The sequence below is a fragment of the Bos grunniens genome, chromosome 3 (genome assembly GCF_055505025.1).
Source record: "Bos grunniens cultivar Pamir isolate PY7600 chromosome 3, Bosgru_T2T1.0, whole genome shotgun sequence".
Taxonomy (NCBI): Eukaryota; Metazoa; Chordata; class Mammalia; order Artiodactyla; family Bovidae; genus Bos; species Bos grunniens.
The window spans coordinates 9344713-9363315 of record NC_141167.1 but is presented as its reverse complement, the minus strand read 5'-3'; the positions used below and the strand labels follow the sequence as shown (position 1 = coordinate 9363315).

Sequence of the window (18603 nt, the reverse complement as noted above, 5' to 3'; positions counted from 1 at the left end):
GCTTCCAGGTCAGAAGGCAGTGGGTATTGACTCTCACATCATCTCTGGGTGGGGGAAAGGCAGGCAGCACAAAGGCAGCCTCCCTCCCATTTTGTTCTTACCTTCACTGCTCAGGAAGGGACTGGGCCTCAAATCTACCAGGGAACAGGCATAATTTGAATGCAGAGTCCAGTCAGTAAAGAAGGCTCCAAACCCTGTGAACCTGTGAATTCCTAGGACAGTGTCTCACAGGGAACATACAACCACCTTCCCTGAATAAAAACAGCCAAGCACCTGGAGTATTCCTTATGGGTGCGGAGTCCCAGAGCCGGAGGGCCCGTTCCTCCCAGGGCTTCTCATCAAAAGCCCACGGGGTCTGTCTGAGCCCTGCCCTCCTGGCGGAGGTGCAGCGTCACGCCCCGGCTTCGGGCGGTGTGGAGTCACCACGTGTGTCTGTTCTCTCCTCTCCTCTCTTGCAGAAATCGAGCAGGGCAGCTGTGGAGATCCCGGTGTACCTGCCTACGGCCGGCGGGAAGGCTCCCGGTTCCGCCACGGGGACACCCTCCAGTTTGAGTGCCAGCCTGCCTTTGAGCTGGTGGGGCAGAAGGCAATCACGTGCCAAAAGAATAACCAGTGGTCGGCTAAGAAGCCAGGCTGCGTGTGTAAGTGAGCGGGGAGGGGGGTCGCTTCTACGCAGAAGCCAGGGACCCATGTCCTAGCCTATCTGGGGGCCCCGTCCTTGGGAACCTCGTAGGGTCGTAACCACAGTTTCACTCTGGTTGGCTTCTTCTCTTTCTTGAAACGTCTCTGGCTGAGTCCTCATTTCTGGCAGTGACGTGAACGGTATAGCACTGAGCGTGACTGCTCTTGACATCCAGGGCTTCTTCAACAGCGCCTTCCTCTCCCCGGTGACCCTCGCAAGCACTGTCAAACCCAGACGTTTCCTCCTCACCCTTCTAGTTGTTGGTGACACCACACCGTCGAACCAGGGTGGAAGGTGCTGGCAAAGCTCGTAAGGCTCTAGACACCCTGCCAGCCTGGGGGTGCTGCGGGATACCATGACCGTGCCGGGACTCGCGGGTTTCATCCGATTGCTTCCTCTTGCATCAGATGTAGGGAGGGGTTGGGATCCAGCTGTCTTTGAATTGTTGATCTTTGGGAGAAAGGGTTGGAGTTGAGTGCTCTGTTCTCTGGGGACGACAAGGATTCTTTTCTTCCCTCCTCTGGGATGGTCTGACTTTGCTTTCCGGCACAAATAATACTTTAAGTCCTGGCTCCCAAGGAAATCAGCTAGCGTGAGGGGGCAGTGTGTAAAGGAGCAGGCTTGGTCTTTGTTCAGACGTCAAAGGTTCTCCCTCTCTGGGCTGTCGTCTCTTTTTCTCCCAACGCTCACCCCCGCCACCCTCCATCTCTTACAATCTGCTTCCCCCAGGGAAGGGCCGACAGCCTGACTTCTCGTCTCCCTTCTCAGTGGGTTTCTCAGGTGCTGCCTCGTAGAGAATGTTGGCCCCTCGTGGCAGGGAGAGGAGTAACCTGGGAGACTATAAGGAATATCTGTGATGATGGAGAGTTTGGCTCGGAAGTGGCTGAGCCAGGTCATACCACAATGACTACGTCTTGAACAACCAAAAAAATCACTTTGTGTAGTGGGCAATGCAGTTTTGATGACCTGTGAGTTTTACGTAAAAATTCTTGCAGAGGTTTAAAGATCAAATCGCTCTTAGATGTACATTAAGCAAATCAAATTATTGAAAAATATATTGCATGGAATCAGTCACAGATCTCTGGCCCGATGTGGTTAGGATATAGTGCCTGACAACGTGTACCCTGGGAGCTGGGGGTAGGGGGCAGGGGGCAGGGGAGGTTAGCAGGGAGCAGGACTGGGCAGGTTCAGAGATGAGCCTAGGGCAGAATGGGTGGGTCGAATGGAGCCCTGCAGAGCGGGTCAGAGTCAGGTCCTCAGAACGCAAAAGGTCTGAACTGCAAGAGTCCCAGGGAGCGTGGGGGCTCCATCTCTGAAATCCATCTGGGAGAAACAAGGCAGGGAGAACTGAAAGGGTCAGACTTCTAGAGCAGAGAGCTGGCAGGAGTGAAGTGTGCCTCAGAGCCAGCCGGTGACTTAGAACCAGGATAAAGCTCCCTGCTCCACAAACTGAGACATGCAGGTAGCAGAATGCTGCCTCTGGGAGGTGGGGCGGAGGGGGGTGGTCTGTCACTCAAGCCCTCCAGGAATTTATTTGCCCTTTTGGCTCTTAGAAGTACTTTCAGGAAATCTCTGAAAACTTCAGTCGGTGCTGCTCAGCAGGCTCTCCGCTTCCAGGAGGAAAGCTGACAGGATGTTGAGCACTGCTTACAATCAGCTGAGAAGAAGCAGAGGGCAGAGGAGTCCTGGCGGGTACCGGGTGGTGCTCTCTGTGGTTTAAAACAAGGAAGAGGAGCCTGAGGCTTATTGATGAGAACCGTGAAGCAGGCACTCTTCTCGGGGGTGGGGGGAGGGGGGAGGAAGCACTTCTTCTTCCAGATGATTCTGGGAGATGGGGGGTGATATCCCCAAGGTACTGCCATCACTCAGGTATTTCTGATCATGTCGGTATAACAAACATGGCTGGAGTCTCAGGGATGCTGCCTCTGGTGGAGGAGGCCAGAGAGGATGTGCTGGCCCCAGGCTTTTGCACCATGAGCAAGGTCGCAAGTGAGTGCCATCTGTCAGCTTCCTCTCTACTGAGACCCCAACCCCTAATCTGATGCATCCCTGGGTCTCAGGCTTTGCCTTCAGGGAACTCCTGGTCTAACTCATGGTGAAAGATGGTACTAAGACGATCTGGGTGCCCTGAGAGAATTAGGGATTCAGCATCTGGAGACCTGTGTCTTAGTCTCAGCTCAGTTTCCTGGCTCCAGCCAGGGCAGCTTCTCTCTGAAATTTGCTTTGCTGATCTATCTGATGGGGTTGCACTCCCCAATTCTAAGCCTTTGTGATCATATTTACAGGAAAAGACAACTATGACACGGATGGTCCTCACATTTTCCATCATGAACACTTGAAAACCACTTTCTAAAGTGGGTCATTTATACAGAGCTCATTCTTCGAGGGATAAAGTTAAAACATGGCATTCTCCTCCTGACCCCAGATCAAATATATAATATAGTGTGTGATCCTATAATAGATGTGTGATCCTATAATAGTGTGTGATCCGTAGAAAAAAGGACAATATCTGTAAGCATTTATAACAATATAGAATAGTCCAGTCAGTCTCTGTTTTATAATATGGTCATAAATGTACGTAGAAAAGCACCTCTAGCAAATGTCAGCTTAAGTGCCCTAAGTTTCAATATTAGTCACGATAAATATTAACACATATTTAGCAAACAATGTCATTCTTTCCTTCTGAGGGTTTAGAAGAGGACTTGAAGTTGGGGGGTGTTTTGAAGGCTCAGATTTCTTTGAACACTTGTCCAGAGAAGTGCACAGCAGTGCATTGTTCTCTTGCAACATTTTCTTCAATACAGTTCCTTACTCGGGAATGGCCCTGCCGAGACGATACAAGTACACTCTTGCCTTCATGTTCCAAAACATTTTCTGCAGCGAGCAGGGACTTCAGAATCATTTTGTTGGCTTGCGAGCTGCCTTCGCAGTAGTAGATGCTCAGTAGATGGTCTTTCTTTTCATCTCGGTTTTAAAGATGATGATGTTCCTCACCGTGAGAAGCATTCTGAAAGAAAAGATGAAACCGGCGTCTTTTCTCTTCCTCTCTCCTCCTCCTTGGCTGATTCACATCTCCAGGGATCGCTGCTCCAGAGCAGGTGGCAACAATGGCACTTCCCATCCATTCAACAGTATTCTTACTGCATTCTTACCCTGTGCCAGGCTCTACCTGGAGAACTGGTGCTCAACCCGGGGTCCTGGTGAGAGAGCGCCCCCCAGGTTTCAAACACCCTTCACCTTCCCAGAAACTCTGCCTGTTTCACTGGCTTCCTTACAAAAGCACCATATGGGAGCCTCTCCCATATAACCCTGTCCCCTTCTTTCTCCACAAGAGATACAATAGAAGGAAGATACAAATAACCGATGGTGGTTTGCACAACACTTGATGCTGTGTTGACAGGCTAGCACTTCACACTTCATAAGGAAGCCAGGAAACCAATTATCAGTCCATTAGCAGCCACTTGCATAAGAAGTTTCAAAACAGCCTTCACCAGGAAAATGCCAAGACCTCACAGATGCCAGCTTCCCTTGGCCATTTTGTAAGCCACCAGGAGAAGGCGTGAATCCTAATTGTTCAGTTCCTAATGTATATGGCATAGGTGTGAAATGAGAATACACAGGGATGCATGCAGTGTGAGTTACAAATCAGCAAGCGGTCCTTGAGAGACCAGGGAAGGGAGACGTGGGTCCTCAGGGGCTCAGGGAAAGTGTCACAGAGGATACAGGACTGGAGGGTTGGGAGGTAAAGGAGGGTGCTCCATACAGGGATGCTGCAGGATATGGTCCTCTCCTAGCACCCTCCCATCCTTTCTCCACTGAGTTACTCCCCTCAACCATTCCCTCTCCACGCTCTGGACATGGACACACACACACACACACACTCAGATTTCTGGTCAGAGGAATGGACTAAGTCCTCAGGTCATTGAGATTCTCAACCTCAGCACTACTGACATTTGGGGCCAGATAATTCTTTTGTGGAGGGTGCTCTTGTGCATTTTAGGGTGGGTTAGCTGCATCCCTCCTGTCTTCTACCCACTAGAAGCCAGAAGCACAGACACCCCTTCCACTACTAACTGTGACAACCAAATATGTCTCCAGACATTGCCTGTATCCTCTGGGGGAAGAAGTCACCCAGGATGGAGAACCACCAGTATAGAAAAAGCTAGTCTTGTCAGATTCTAAATATGATGAAATCTGTGTATTTGCATTTTAAATTAGGTCATGATTAGAAACTATAGAATTGTGACAGTGAGGAAGCATGAGGTAAAGGGAGATGCCAGTGTTTCTTAGATGTTTTGCCATTGGGAAGATAGGACTCTTCCCTACAGCATCATGGAATATTTATTCTCTTATTTTACAGATGAAAACAAAGCTCAACTAGGGTCAGAAGTTATAGAACCGTTAGATGATGGGCTGGAATTTGAACTGTTAACTGACAGAGTTGGCTTCTGTTCCAAATGTACACTCTCTCTATTGCCCCAGATTTCCAGAATTCAAGAGGTCAGTAAGGACATCAAAAGCTTAGGACGACAACATTAGTCCAGACTGAGAAACAAACAGTGGTCTTAGCTACTCCCATGAAGTAACAGAAATTGACAAGAGTGAAACAAATCCGTGAGGGCTAGACCCATGGCCCTTGTTGGGACTACACCAGTATTTATTCTTGTTGTTCAGTCACCAAGTCGTGTCCGACTCCTAGTGACCCCATGGACTGCAGCTCGCCAGGCTTCCCTGTCCCTCACTGCTTCCCAGAGTCTGCCCGAGTTCATGTCCATTGAGTCAGTGACACCATCCAATCATCTCATCCTCTGTCGCCCTCTTCTCCTCCTGCCCTCAGTCTTTCCCAGCATCAGGGCCTTTTCCAATGACTCAGCTGTTCACATCAGGTGGCCAAAGTATTAGAGCTTCAGCATCAGTCCTTCCAAAGAGTATTCAGGTTGCAATATACCTTTGTTGAGGTCACTTTTTTCATCTTTACTTTTTCTCATTCCTTCTACCTACCCATCCATTTATCCATCCATATTGATGTATTGAGCACCTACTATGTACCAAATCAGCTGCATGAGTAGGTGTGGCCAATCCTGGTAAAATTCTAAACTGGGACACCTCTGGGGATGATCCCGCTCAGGCTGAGGGGCAGAGATCTTAGTGCCATGTCCATACAATGTACTGTAACTCTTTCAAGGAGTGTCTTGAGTCCAAGGACCTCTACTCAGCACAGACTTTTGGTATACTCTAGTATTTTAAAGTTTTAAATAAATAAGATATTCCTAATTTCACTTCTTTCAACCAAAGCCAATTTCAAATTTGGCCATTCCTTTTTGATTCTTACCCACACACACACATATTTCATATGGTTTTAATCAAAGTGAACATACCGTCTTGCATTCTGTCTTTTGAAGTTCATGGTTTTAATCAAAGTGAACATACCGTCTTACATTCTGTCTTTTGAAGTTCATATTATATTGCATATCTTGTCATGTTACTACATGTCTTTCGTACTTTACCAGTCTTAAAATCTATGGAATATTCTGTCTAGTGAGTGGACCATGACTTAGCCAATTATCCTCTGGGGGAAATGCAGTATAGCTCAATTATTTTTTTATAAGCTTTTAACATCCTCAAGCATGCATGCTCACGTGTGCTCAGTCATGTCTGACTCTGTGAGCCCATGGACTATAACCCACCAGGCTCCTCTGTCATGGAATTTTCCAGGCAAGAACACAGGAGTGGGTTGCCATTCATTCTCCAGGGGATCTTCCTGATCCAGAGATAGAACCTGCGTCTTTTGCATCTTCTGCATTAGCAGGCAGATTCTTTACCAGCTGAGCCACCCGGAACCCATCCTCAAGCATATGACCTTTTTATATCTTTTCTTGAATTCTGTCCTTGAGGTAAATTTCCAGAAATGAGGTTGTTGGGCCAGAGTAGGAACATTTAAAAATACTCATATCATTCCCCCAGAATGTTCTGCCAGGTCGTAATGTCAGTAACAAAAGCTTGAAGGTTAAGACTAAGATTCATATAACACACGTCCTTCCCGTCCAGAAATACGGCATAGATTTCTCTGTGTGTTCACCTGCTTCCACTTTTCTAAACGTTAACAACTTTATAGTTTTATTCATATGGGTCACATGTATCTCTCGCAATCTTTACCAGCATCACCAAATCTCAAGGATTTGTGCGGCCTTTTAAAAATTGCCAATTTAATAGGTATAAATTGAATGCATCCCTCCAGCACACCCTTGTCAACTTCCATGAAGTGCCAAATGTTATGATAAGTGCTGCGAATCTAGAGATGAATTGGGCACAGCCCTTGACCTCAATGAGCTCGCTTGCACATGAAGATAGACATAATTATGTAAATTAAAGTGGGCTCTTGTGGTTCAAAGTTTACTTTTTCATCTAGAAGCATTGGTGAATCAGATGCGTTTAGAAACCGCCCCATGAAGGTTCATTCTTTTATTTGACACATATTCATTGAGGTCCAGTGATGTGGCAGGTATCACAGGAGGTGTGTAACAGGGGAGCAACCACCCTTCTGTTCATAGAGCATAGACTTTCATCAATGCTGCTAGAACAGTTGGGCCTCAAAGATGGGAGGACGGAGTGGGGGCCCTGCTGGGAAGAAAGCTACTCTGATGGCCGTATGGGTTCTGAGAGAATCCAGGGGGTCTGGGGCTCTGCAAAAGGAGGATGTCCATTGGATACATCGACACACATATGCACAAGTGTGCACACACACGCGCGCGGTCTCTCAGTACTCGGTGTGTAGTGGTTCCCAAAGGAGTTGGCTGCTCCCAAAGTGAGAGAATGAAAGAAGGGAGGTAGGGTCCATGGGAGTAGGATCTAGAGAGAGACTGCGGGGTATGCGTGGCTGGACGCGTGTCCCTGTTGGAGCACGAGGTGTCAGGATTTCCATTACAGGACTCAGGTCCTGGCCTTTCTCCAGCTGGCCTGGGCGCAGCCCTGCCCCGCAGGGACTTGGAGCATCTGCTGTTTGCAACCCCTGGGTAACAACTGTCTATCCTGACACGTGGCTATCTATGAGAGTGTTGCGTTGGTGTTTTCCTTTTCAATTTGAAGGCTCTTTCCATTTGATATACATATTTTCCCCAATCTCCAGCTTTCTTTTTTCTTTATTTCTGTTTTGCTAGTTTGCATTGTACAGTTGTTTTACATACTTATGCAGACAAATCCCTCGATATTTGTGATTTCTTTTCAAAGCTGACAAAGTTATCATTCTGCCACCGATCTGAAAAAACAGTCTGTTCTATTTTTGGTTATTTGTCAGTAATTTGATTTTTTTTTTAATATAATTTGTTAATCCATCTGGAGTTTATTTAGATGAATGTATGATATTGTCCAAACTATTACACAGTTTTCCAACACAATTTATTAAGTAATTCATTTCCCTTTTGATTTGAGGCAAATGAATTGTTCTATCACATTCTGAATCCTCGGATGTAGTTAAGTCTCTTTCTTGACTCACCGCTTTGTTCAGCTGCTCATTTCTATCTTAGCACCGGTATTGAATAATTTTAATTGTTGTTTTATAATATGTTCTAATATCTGGCAGAGCTGGAAACTACTCCTTCCTCCGTTAATTATTTTCTCTTTCAGAATATTCATTGTTATTCTCATCTGTTTGCTGTTCAAGATTAATTTTAGAATCATTTTGTCATAGTAAAAAAAAAAAAATCCTATTGGGATTTTGTATGTGTGCTCCTATTAAACTATAAATTAACTTCAGGAAAGTAGGCATTTTTATACTACACAGCCTTCCCATCCTGAAACACGACGTGTCACTCTTTTGTCCGTCTACTTTCATTTTTCTAAATATAACAGCTTTGTGGTTTTCTTCATATAGGTCACATACTTCGCTTGCTAGCTGTATTTTTAAACAGGCAGCTGCTTTTCCACTCCCCTCCCACTTCAACCGCAATGCCCTGTTGACACGTGAGGCATGTCCAGTTTTCCTTCTTCGTGGCTGAATCCTCTCATTCCCCATAAATATTTAACCCCAGGTTTTCCAGGACAAGTACAGTTTCAAGCATCCTTTCCTTCATCCCAGAAAACATGATCACGATAACTAGAGTCCTTGGAAACTGCCTCTTTCAAACGTTCAGAGAGAACTGGGATCAGCTGGGGTTTGAAAGCGTCAGCCTCAGTATGACAGATAATATTCCTGGTAATTGCTTGTGATCGGGGTGGGGGTCGTGATAAGGGTAGTGTGAGCTCCCTCTGCTGATATAATGTTCTCCTTACTTCTCTGGGCTTCCATAAAGGTCCCATAAACCCACATGGGTCCCTGGAAGAGAAACAGAGAACCTGGAGATTGCTTTGGTCCAACTTTGTCAATTTCAGGTCAATTCCTAGAAGTTGAAACCAGATGGTTTCAGGCCCCCTTCCTCTGTTACCTGGTCCCCCAGCACATGGACACTGAAGACGTGTGCTAGCTTGTGGTGGAGCTGGGGGTGCCTGCTCTGTAAACGGTCTGCAGTAACTCAAAGGGTTCGTTTTCCAGAGAAGAAAGTCCTGGCAGTGACAGGAGGTGGGAACCGTCTGTATCTGCTACTGCAATGGGGAATGGGCACTAAAGTCAGGGCTGTGAAGCCTGATGGGGCCACAGGGGCAGCCTAGGAAGAGAAACCTGGAGTTGAGGGAGACTGGGGCTGGGAGAACTGACCCTGGATGAACAGATGGCTCATAAAGAGGCCTGCCAGTATTTCCAATCAGAATATCCAAGGAAGTAGCTTCAACACTTGTCTCACCAGACTAGAGTGGGTCCTATATTGCTTGTTACCGTTGTTCTTAAATAGGCAGATACTTGATGGGGGAAGGTGGCCTCTGGTCCTCACCAGGGGAAGAGCGTCTACCCAGGCAGGCCATCCCATCCCCGGCAAGAGGCTGCCTTTTCATTAAGAGCTTCTCTCACAGCAGGGACTGGAGAAGAGACCAAGAATCAGGAAAGCAGCCCAGTCCCTGGGCTGGGGCACACATAGGAGGGCAGGGATGGCAGGTGGGGAGGGTCTGGAAGCTCTGCGTGCCTGTGGGTGTGCCAGGCTCCTCACAACCCCACCAAATGCTGACTCTGGGAAGCCATACTCATTGTCACCCCACTGGTTTGAGGGGATGGGACTTCCTGTGACTGTCAGCCTTGGCTGGGCTTGGCTCAGGATCTGGCTGTAAGAACTGAGCCTGTAGAACCAAGGTATTCAGTGCACTGGAGAGTTGGGGTGGAGGGTCTCATCAGGCAAAGACTGGATGGGCAGGGATGGCTCACAAAGGAGGCTCCCAGCACATCCAAGGAAGAAGAATCTACACTTTTCCCACCAGGCTACTGTGGGTCACAAACATCACTTGTTACCTTTATTTTTAAATTGATACTTTATGGGGGAAGGAGGTATCTCTGGTGGCCCTGACCAATATAAAATGAACCCCAACCCAGCTAATTATTAGAATCACTCATAGGCTTTTAAAAACAGAGAATCTTGGTCTCATCCCCAGAAATTCTGATTCAGCAGGTCTGGGATGGGAGCCAGGAATTATTGTTCTAAAATCTTCCTAGATGATCTGTATCAGATTAGTGAACCCCACTAATAAGGAATACCCTCTGTGTGCCAATTGCTTGCAGGAGTGTTTGGGGTCATTCCTGAGGGGCTTGGTCCCCTGATAGGATGGCAGCCTCGTGGGGCATGGGTTTAGAATTTATGTGGTCATATGTTGTGATCATATGTTGTTGCTATGAGGCTGGCATAATGTGGGTAGTTTTGATGGTGGTGGCCTTCTGGGGTTCAAGGAGTATTGACCTCCACGTTGATATCCTGGTGGGGAGTGGGATGCAAAGTTCAGTATTGTGACATCACAACTCAGTGTTTTGATCACCTGCCTTTCACGTCTATGAATGCAAAAAATGTGGAGGGGAGGTCCTCTCCACACCTGACACAGTGCTGCTCGACCCTAGGACAGGGATGGCAATAATTCTCATGTGGTCCTTGTCCTCCAGCAACTCATGATCTAGTGAGTGTGATAAGCACCTTCTTTTATGATAAATCAATCTTTGAATTACTGCAATTTAGAGATGTGGCCACAAAGTGCTGCCAGTATGTAAGGAAGAAAAATTCATTCCAATTGGAAGATTCTCAGAAGATTTCTTCTGAGCATCATGGGCAAAATTTCAGCCCAGTCAAACCCAGGAATCTATCCAGAACCAAACTGCAAAAACAGCTTAGAACAAGACCCAGACCAAAGGCCATATTCCTACACCTAAGAGTCCTGGGCCGAGGTATCTGGGCACCACAGTCACCTGGGTGGACTGGGGGCTGGGAAAACTGACTAAATTTTAGGGGTCTTATCCTGCATTGTGACCTCTCCTTGAGGGTTGGGGCCGGAGAAATGGGTATATCTGCTTTTCTCACTTTAGCTTTCAGCTTTGGGGATCAGAGCAGACAGGTTCTTTTCCCTTTATAAAATTTTTGAATTTCTGTGTACACCAAGTGCATTCCCCATGCAGCAGCACAGACTGTGCCTTTTCCACGGTTCTCTGTGATGTCTGCTCAGAGAGCTACGGGAGAGACCCAGAGCCTCTCTAATCAGGGTCTGTTTTCACAGCTGCTGACTCAGGGCCTGGGGCTCGAAGCTCTCCCAATACCCTCCCCCATCGGTGAGCCTCTAGACGAACTTGTCATCTCACCTGGAAGTACATCCCCATCGAGCTCTAGGTGTTGTGGGTGTTCTCGGGCTCTGAGGTTTCTGGGGAAGACACTGCTCACCTTTTGTAGGGACTGGATTTCAAGGACAGCCTTGGGCTACACTTCTTGGGGGAACAATGACCTTCCTCCCTTCCTGTGAAGAAAGGCAATCTTGGGGGTCTCCGGAGATGGGCTCGGTGACAGGACTACTCCCCTCGGCTACCTCGTTAACTCCCATCTTACTCAGGGAAACAGGTCAAGGGCATGCCCCAACCTGCTCTGACTATGGTCTTGAAGGTAGCTCTCTCAGGCTAACTATAAACTCACCTGTATCACTGTGGATTACCCGGAAGAAGATCCAAGTATACTTCTTATGATCCAGGGACTTCCACTGAGTGTGCCTTTCCAGTTTGCAGTGGCTGCTGGTCTGCAGTTAGGACTGGGCTTAGAGTGGCCAGGACCGTGGATAGCTCTAGTCTCCCTGAGGGAAGATGCTCTGGAGAAGCTGGTGGGGCTCTCCAAGAGGGTCCCAGGAGCACCTTGTGAGCTGTTGGGAATGTAGATTATACCCTTTCTTGAGTTCCCCTGAACTCATAGGAAGGCTTGGGTTCTGGGGCTACATCGTGCCCACAGACTTCTCACCAGCTCATAGCTGTGTCTGGCTGATGACATTAATGAAGAATAGGTGAAGTAAACCCCGACACGGGGCACAGAGGCTGACTGAGGTCTGCCCCATGGGGAGAAGAGTCTTCACAAATATCACTCAGGGATCCTAGGGGCTGGCCTGAGCATCTGTGGGGCCTCACAGCTGTGAAAGCGCTTTTGAGAAGCCTTTGCTTGGCGTACGGAGAAACCAGTCATCAAGGCACCCATGCCTCACCCCACAGGGCATGGCTCCTTGGAATCCCAGACAGAACTCTAGTCCAACAGAACAGTCAGCGCTCAACTACTGTCAGCACCGTCCGGCCCCAGGCACCTCCGTGCAGCTGATAGAACACGTCTCCTTGCCTAAGTCAGTCTTCCCAAAAAAGGTGGTACATGGAGTCTTAGCCGCCAGGCCGTCATCCCCCCACAGGAGGAGTCTGGTCAGAATCGCCCACTCATCCATGGAGAAGAGCTACTGAGGATCAGAGTGCAAACTTTTTGGTCTGGCGCCTTCCTGGTTGAGGAGTGGGCTATGCTGGGGAGAGGTGGGGAGACCCCGCTCTCGCCCCCGCAGGCTGGTTGAGACTCAGAGGTACGCTGAGCAGAGGCCTTTGTGGAGATGTTGTGTGGTCTCCAGCAGGAGCGCTGAGACATGCCCATTGTTTCCAGTTCAGCGAAGATTGATGTGTGGTATAATACCCGGGTGCCCAGGCTCGGGACTGCACACCTTGCCTTTCAGAAGCTTTATCGTAATGCATCTTCACAACCAAGGTGTGATTTCAGAGTGCTTAGTCTAATTTTGCTACATGTGGAAGTAGAAAGTGAGGTACAGAAACTTCCCCCACTCCACAACACCAGACAAACCCAAATTGGGAGGCCCAGTGGCTTGATCTGACTACACATACTTTCCTAAGAATGTATGGTCTGTTTTCAGGGTAAAAGCTGAGCCCGGGGAGTGCAGAGTGAGCTCCTGTACTCCTGTACTCCCAGGAGTACAGGGCAGGCACTGTCCTCACACATGGGACCAGCAGGGACCAGAGATGTCCTGCCTGCTGGTGACAGGAGATCCTCAGTCATCAGCTCAGGATGAGATCCCAGCTCAGAGCCTGGCCTTGGCAGGGACCTCTGAGTGGGTCTAAAGAGGGTCTAAGCCCAGGGTAGGCTCCAGGAGTGGTTTGAGTGGGCATTCTTCCACAGGTGTGGCAAAAGTCAATCACGACTCAGGGTAGTTTCAGACAGCAGGAAATTCCCACAGGTTGGCCTGGTGCTGATAAGCAGTCACTTTATACCAAGAACCTAGCCAGCCTCTAAGGGGGTACAGTCAGGGTCCAATCGCAGGACACAAGAATTTAGCAATTGTCAGAGCCCTCCTGGTGAGTTTTGGTTTAAGATTTTCTTCCAGAAGGGGACTGGATTGTGAATGAGGAACTACTTGCTCAGGATAAAAGATACTTTTGTGGAAGGAAAGTAAAAGACCGCGTGTGGGGACGACCATCCGTCCATATTTGCTTGGGACCATCCCAGTTTACATCTTCCGTCCTAAGGTAATTACTGAGTGGTCTCATCTTTCGTTCTCAAAAGTGTCCCAGTTGGGGCATTATGTTCTATGATCTCCCCAACCATGACCCAACAGACGTCATGCCAAGAAAGGCATGGAGCCTCAGCTGAGCACTCTGGATGCCGAGGGTGATCTCTGAGCCAAAGATCTGAGAGGTGCAGGGATGGACTCTTCCTCCTCCTCCCGTCATCCGTGCCCCCTCCCCTCTCTCACCTTTCCCAGATGCGCTGGCCCTCTTTCAGACTTTTAGGTACTCTAAACTCTTTCCCACCTCAGTGCCTTTGACCTGAGGTTCACCGTGCTGGAATGCTCCTCAGGAAGCTGGATCCTTCTCATCACCTCCTCAGAGAGGCTTTCTCTGACTACCCCATCCAGAAGAGCCATCCTTCACTTTCCCATTTCTCCATCCCTTGTCCTAAGTGTATGAGTCAACTTTTGCTATGGCATCAACTGTGCAAAAATCTCAACAAATTGCAACAACAAATATTAATTTCTCACCTGCATCCCATGAGGGCTGTAGGTCAGGTGCAGCTCTGCAGGGCTCAGGGGAAACCTACATAGCCTCTCATTCTGGGGGTATCTGCTTGAGCATCCCTATGTCATGCCCTCTCACCTTCCGTGGGACAAAGTCACCAGGCCAAAGTCGATGGCATAGGCAAGAGGGCTCTGCCTAAAAGGCAGCAAGGAAGGGCAGGGAATATACTCGAGCACAGTAAGCAATGCTTTTTCACCTGTTGATTGCCTGTGCCCTCACTACACTGTAAATTTCCTACAACAATATATGTCTTATTCACTATTGTATCTACAGTACCAATCAGATAGCAAATATTTGGTAGGTACTGGTTTCCTATTATAGTTATTACTAATCATGTTAGTATCAGTGTTATTATAAAGACAAAGCCAAAATGGTAGGCTTTGGTTTGGAGGACACCTAGCCAGCCAGAGCCTCCTAACGTGGGGTTTCATTCTACACCTCTCAGGCCAGTGGGGTAATAGTCAAAGTTGGCTTGTGTACTGCCTTAGTCCATTCGGGCTGCTATAATAAAATGCCACAGACTGGGTAGCTTATAAACCACAAAAATGTATTGCTCACAGTTCTGGAAGCTGGAATTCTGAGACCAGGGTGCCGGGGTCCTCCTCCTGACCCTCCTGCAGGTCTCCGTCTTCTCCTTATATCCTCACGTGATGGACGGGGACCAGGGATCTCTCTGGAGCCTCTTTTATAAATCATTGACCCCATCCATTCGTGAGAGCACCATCCTCACTATTGAAGTGGCTCCCAAAGGCCTCGCTGGCTATTACCATCACCCATGGGCATTAGGATTTCAGTGTACGAATCTGGGGGGACTCAAACATTCAGACCTCAATGGGCTCTGAGCAGAATGATCCTGGCATACAGACTCTATGGCTGCAGCTAGCAAGGATAAATGGGATGAGGGAGCCCACACCACTCTATAGAAAAGATGCTTAACAGAGCTTTCCAGATGGACAGGAGGAGACAACACTCTAGAAAGAAAAAAGAGCCAGAGCAAGACCTAGCATTAGACTTGCACATTTGCAGGACTTCAGTGGTCCAATATGACCAGTATGTCATGGGCAGTGGGAGGTGGGGAAATAAAGATAAAAGAGGTTGCCAAGGGCCTTTGGTCTTTGAGGTCTTTTTGTGCCCTTTAGAGAAGTTCAGGCTTTATCCTCAGTGCAACAGGGAGTCTTTCAAGAGTTCCAAGCAAAGATGAAACATCATGAGAATTTGTGATTTACAAAAATCCATTCTGGAGCCAATATGTAGGATGAATTCAAAAAGAATGAGATTTATAGACAGAAAACCAGGTAGGCTACTGCAGTAGGAAGAAGACCTTCCCTCAATAGTGTATGATGAGGATGTGACAACTACAAGAGACATTGAAGAGATAGAATCAGCAGAAGTTAGTTACAGACTGGATTTGGGAGCAGGGAAAAGGGGTTGATATGTTTTCCTTAGGCAACTGGGTGTTGTCATTCATGGTGATAGGGAATGAAGGAGGCTTAGGAAAACAGATAAAGAGATCAGTTCTGCACATGCATTCGAGGTGCTGGTGGGATCTGCAGTAGGGAAGCATATCAGACAGTTACACAACAAGTCTGAATATGCAGGAGGGTCTGGGCTACCAGTGTCGTTTAGGAGGCAAGAGCATGAGGAAGGTGTTGTGGAGTGAGATGCGGCCAAGGCAAAACCCATAACTGGGCAGGCCTGAATTACTCCCTGATGCCAGGAATGTTCCAGACACAAGATTCTAGGAAAACCAGGCTGGGGAAAGAAGACTAGGAGTTCAGTTTGGGCCATATTTAGTTTAATCTGCTCTAATAAAATCCAGACTCCTCCTCCTGGGTCTAAAAGATCCGTCATCCTCTCCAGCTCATCTCGTGTTCCTAGCTCCATGGTTCACTCTGCTCCTGTTCTGTTGGCCTCCCTTCTCTCCCTCACAGTCACCAAGTCTGTGCCCACCTCAGGGCCTTTGCACTTGCAATCTCCTCCACCTGGAGCAATCTTCCCTTAGGCCGGCTGACTCCATATCATCAGGCCATGTCTCAGAGGGTGCTTCCTCAGACGAGCCATCCCTGACCCCGCCTTGAAAGCAAGCTATCCCCCTCCATTCACTCTTCCCCTCATTCCACCTTATGTTCTTTCTTACCTTTTAGAATGCAGACTTCATGAGGCTGAGGACTTGCCGATCTGTCTGGTTTGTTAACAGCCCCGCCCCCTCCCCACCATGTCTAAATTAGTCTTTGTCACACAGCAGATGCCCAGTGAATACGCCAGCTTGGTAAGGACATTCCAAGGTCATTCAAAGGGGCTGTCAGAGCTGGAGTGGAAAGCCTGGGGTGGGTGTGATTGAAGACAGAGGGGAAGCATTTCAGGAACAAGAGAGGGCTCAGCTCTGTCAAAGGCCCTACTCACCTAGTGCAGGGGGCTGGTGTTCATGCCTGTCTAGGAGGTGGGGATGGGAAAAAAACAAAGAAATGCAAAACTTAACACAATTCATGGCTTTACGTCAAATATTAACCGAAGGGGACATGTTCCATGCTCAGTAAATATGTGGGCAGCGTCATCCCTTTATGTCTGATGCTCCTTTTGGAATGTGTATGTATGAGTTTCCAAGGAGCTGACCAGGTGGCTCTAGTGGAAAAGTATCCACTTGCCAGTTCAATCTCTGGGTCAGAAAGATCCCTTGGAGGAGGACATGGCAACCCATTCCAGTATTCTTGTCTGGAGAATCCCATGGACAGAGGAGCCTACTGGGCTACGGCCCATACGGTCACAAAGAGTGAGACACGACTAAAACAACACACACATACTCATGCATGCTCACGTGAGTTTCTAGAAAGCATTCTCAGTATTCTTCTCAAAGAGAAAACCAAGCACTAACTTCATCTTGTTTGTGATAAGGATGAGCCCAGCTGGGTAGCCAGTTTCAGCCTCATGTGTGTGACCTTGAAGACCTCGCCCAGCTTCCTAGGGCCAAAGGAAGTTAATAATTTTCAGCAGCTCCAGTGCCAGAGATGTTAAAATGACTCTGATGAAAACTACCATACCCTGAGCTTCTGAGCAGAAGGAGGTGAAAGGAATTCACTAGTGGGTTTGTGAAGCCCCTGCCTCCCACTCAGCTCTAGCGTTCATCGGCAGGGATGCCTCAGTTTACTGGTCCAGAGACGCACAGTGAAGCAAGAACCATCTAATTGGGCCTCTGCCGCTTGGGTGAGCTCTGCTGGAGAAATCGCCCAACCAGGCAAATTGGCAAAGCTACACATTCATGGTCACTAGTCTCAATGAAGCCGGCACAGTGCCCAGCATCCATCTGTGTTTCTCAAGTCAGTCTGTTCTATTCTTCCCCATGGAAGCTCTGCCAAGGCGTCTCCACCCGCCTCCGTCCTGGGAACAGCCCACCTCCTCACCTTACCCTAGAGAATGATCATCTTGTCTCCTGCCTGGCAGGCAACATGCTCAAAATCCAAATTTCAAAGACACCAAACCTGCAGCCCATCACCGTCCCATCCCCATCCTTCCTCTCATCTTCCCACGTCTTATACAGAGACGCTCGGTCCTCTCTACCATCAAAAACCAATGTGCCTGTAGCTTATACTTCCCATTTAGGCTTTAGATCAGGGATCTAGATCAGGGACCTTTAAAGGTGCTCCAAGCACCTTTAAACTAACAGTAAGATGCAGTACAGAATACATTCACACACATGCACGCACACACACACTGGGACATAATTGAAACAGATTCACAAACAGTATTTACCTTTAACCCTGTAATGCACTCAGGTATTTTCCACTCTCTCCCTTTTGTTTTTTCCTTTTTTCTTTTATTTTAGCATCATGACCCACCATATCGCTTTCATGATGAGCCACTGTTTCAAAAATTTTGCTATTGATTCCCCCTCACCTCCCACTTTCTCAGGAATCTATGCCTCTTGTAATCCATCCTCTTCTTCTTTAAAAAAAATATATATTTATTTCAGTTATTATTTACTTAACTGACCCAAATCATAGTTGCAGTGTGTGAACACTTTGGTTGCACCATGTGGGATCTAGTTCCCCAGCCAGGGATCGAACCTCGGTCCCCTGCACTGGGAGTGGAGAGTCTTAGCCACTGGACTACCAGACATGTCCCATCCTCTTTATTCCATGTGGCAGAAGCCTCTCCCCTTCTGCCACATCCTTCCCATCAACATGTGAATGTCTTCAGGTCCCTCTTCTCTCACAGGTGAAGTTCTTTAACACCCCACAGGTCCGTGCCCATTCTCGAATATTTTCCTTCACATCCAGATCCTTTGACGGGATGTGTTCCCTTGCTGTAGCCACTCTTCACTTGCCAGTCCCTTCTTACCGCACATGTTCTGACCTCTGTGTCCACCACACCTGGGAACTGCTCTCACCCAGGTCACTAATGAGCCTCCTGTTGCTAAAATTCAATGGGTTTTACACAGAGGCTCCACTCTATTTCAGAACAGCTAGCCTTTCCCTCCTTCTGGAAACCACTC

At 48.0% G+C, this 18603-nt stretch overlaps 1 protein-coding gene across 2 annotated transcripts in view; it reads left to right on the top strand.

Moving 5' to 3' along the window:
• The window catches only part of CSMD2 (CUB and Sushi multiple domains 2), a 693739-nt gene that overhangs the window by 417975 nt on the left and 257161 nt on the right, over positions 1-18603 (top strand). For both annotated transcript variants that reach the window (XM_086378081.1, XM_086378078.1), the window contains exon 13: positions 459-641. In XM_086378081.1, the coding sequence (XP_086234207.1) occupies positions 459-641 (183 nt within the window). The remainder of the gene's footprint in view (positions 1-458; positions 642-18603) is intronic.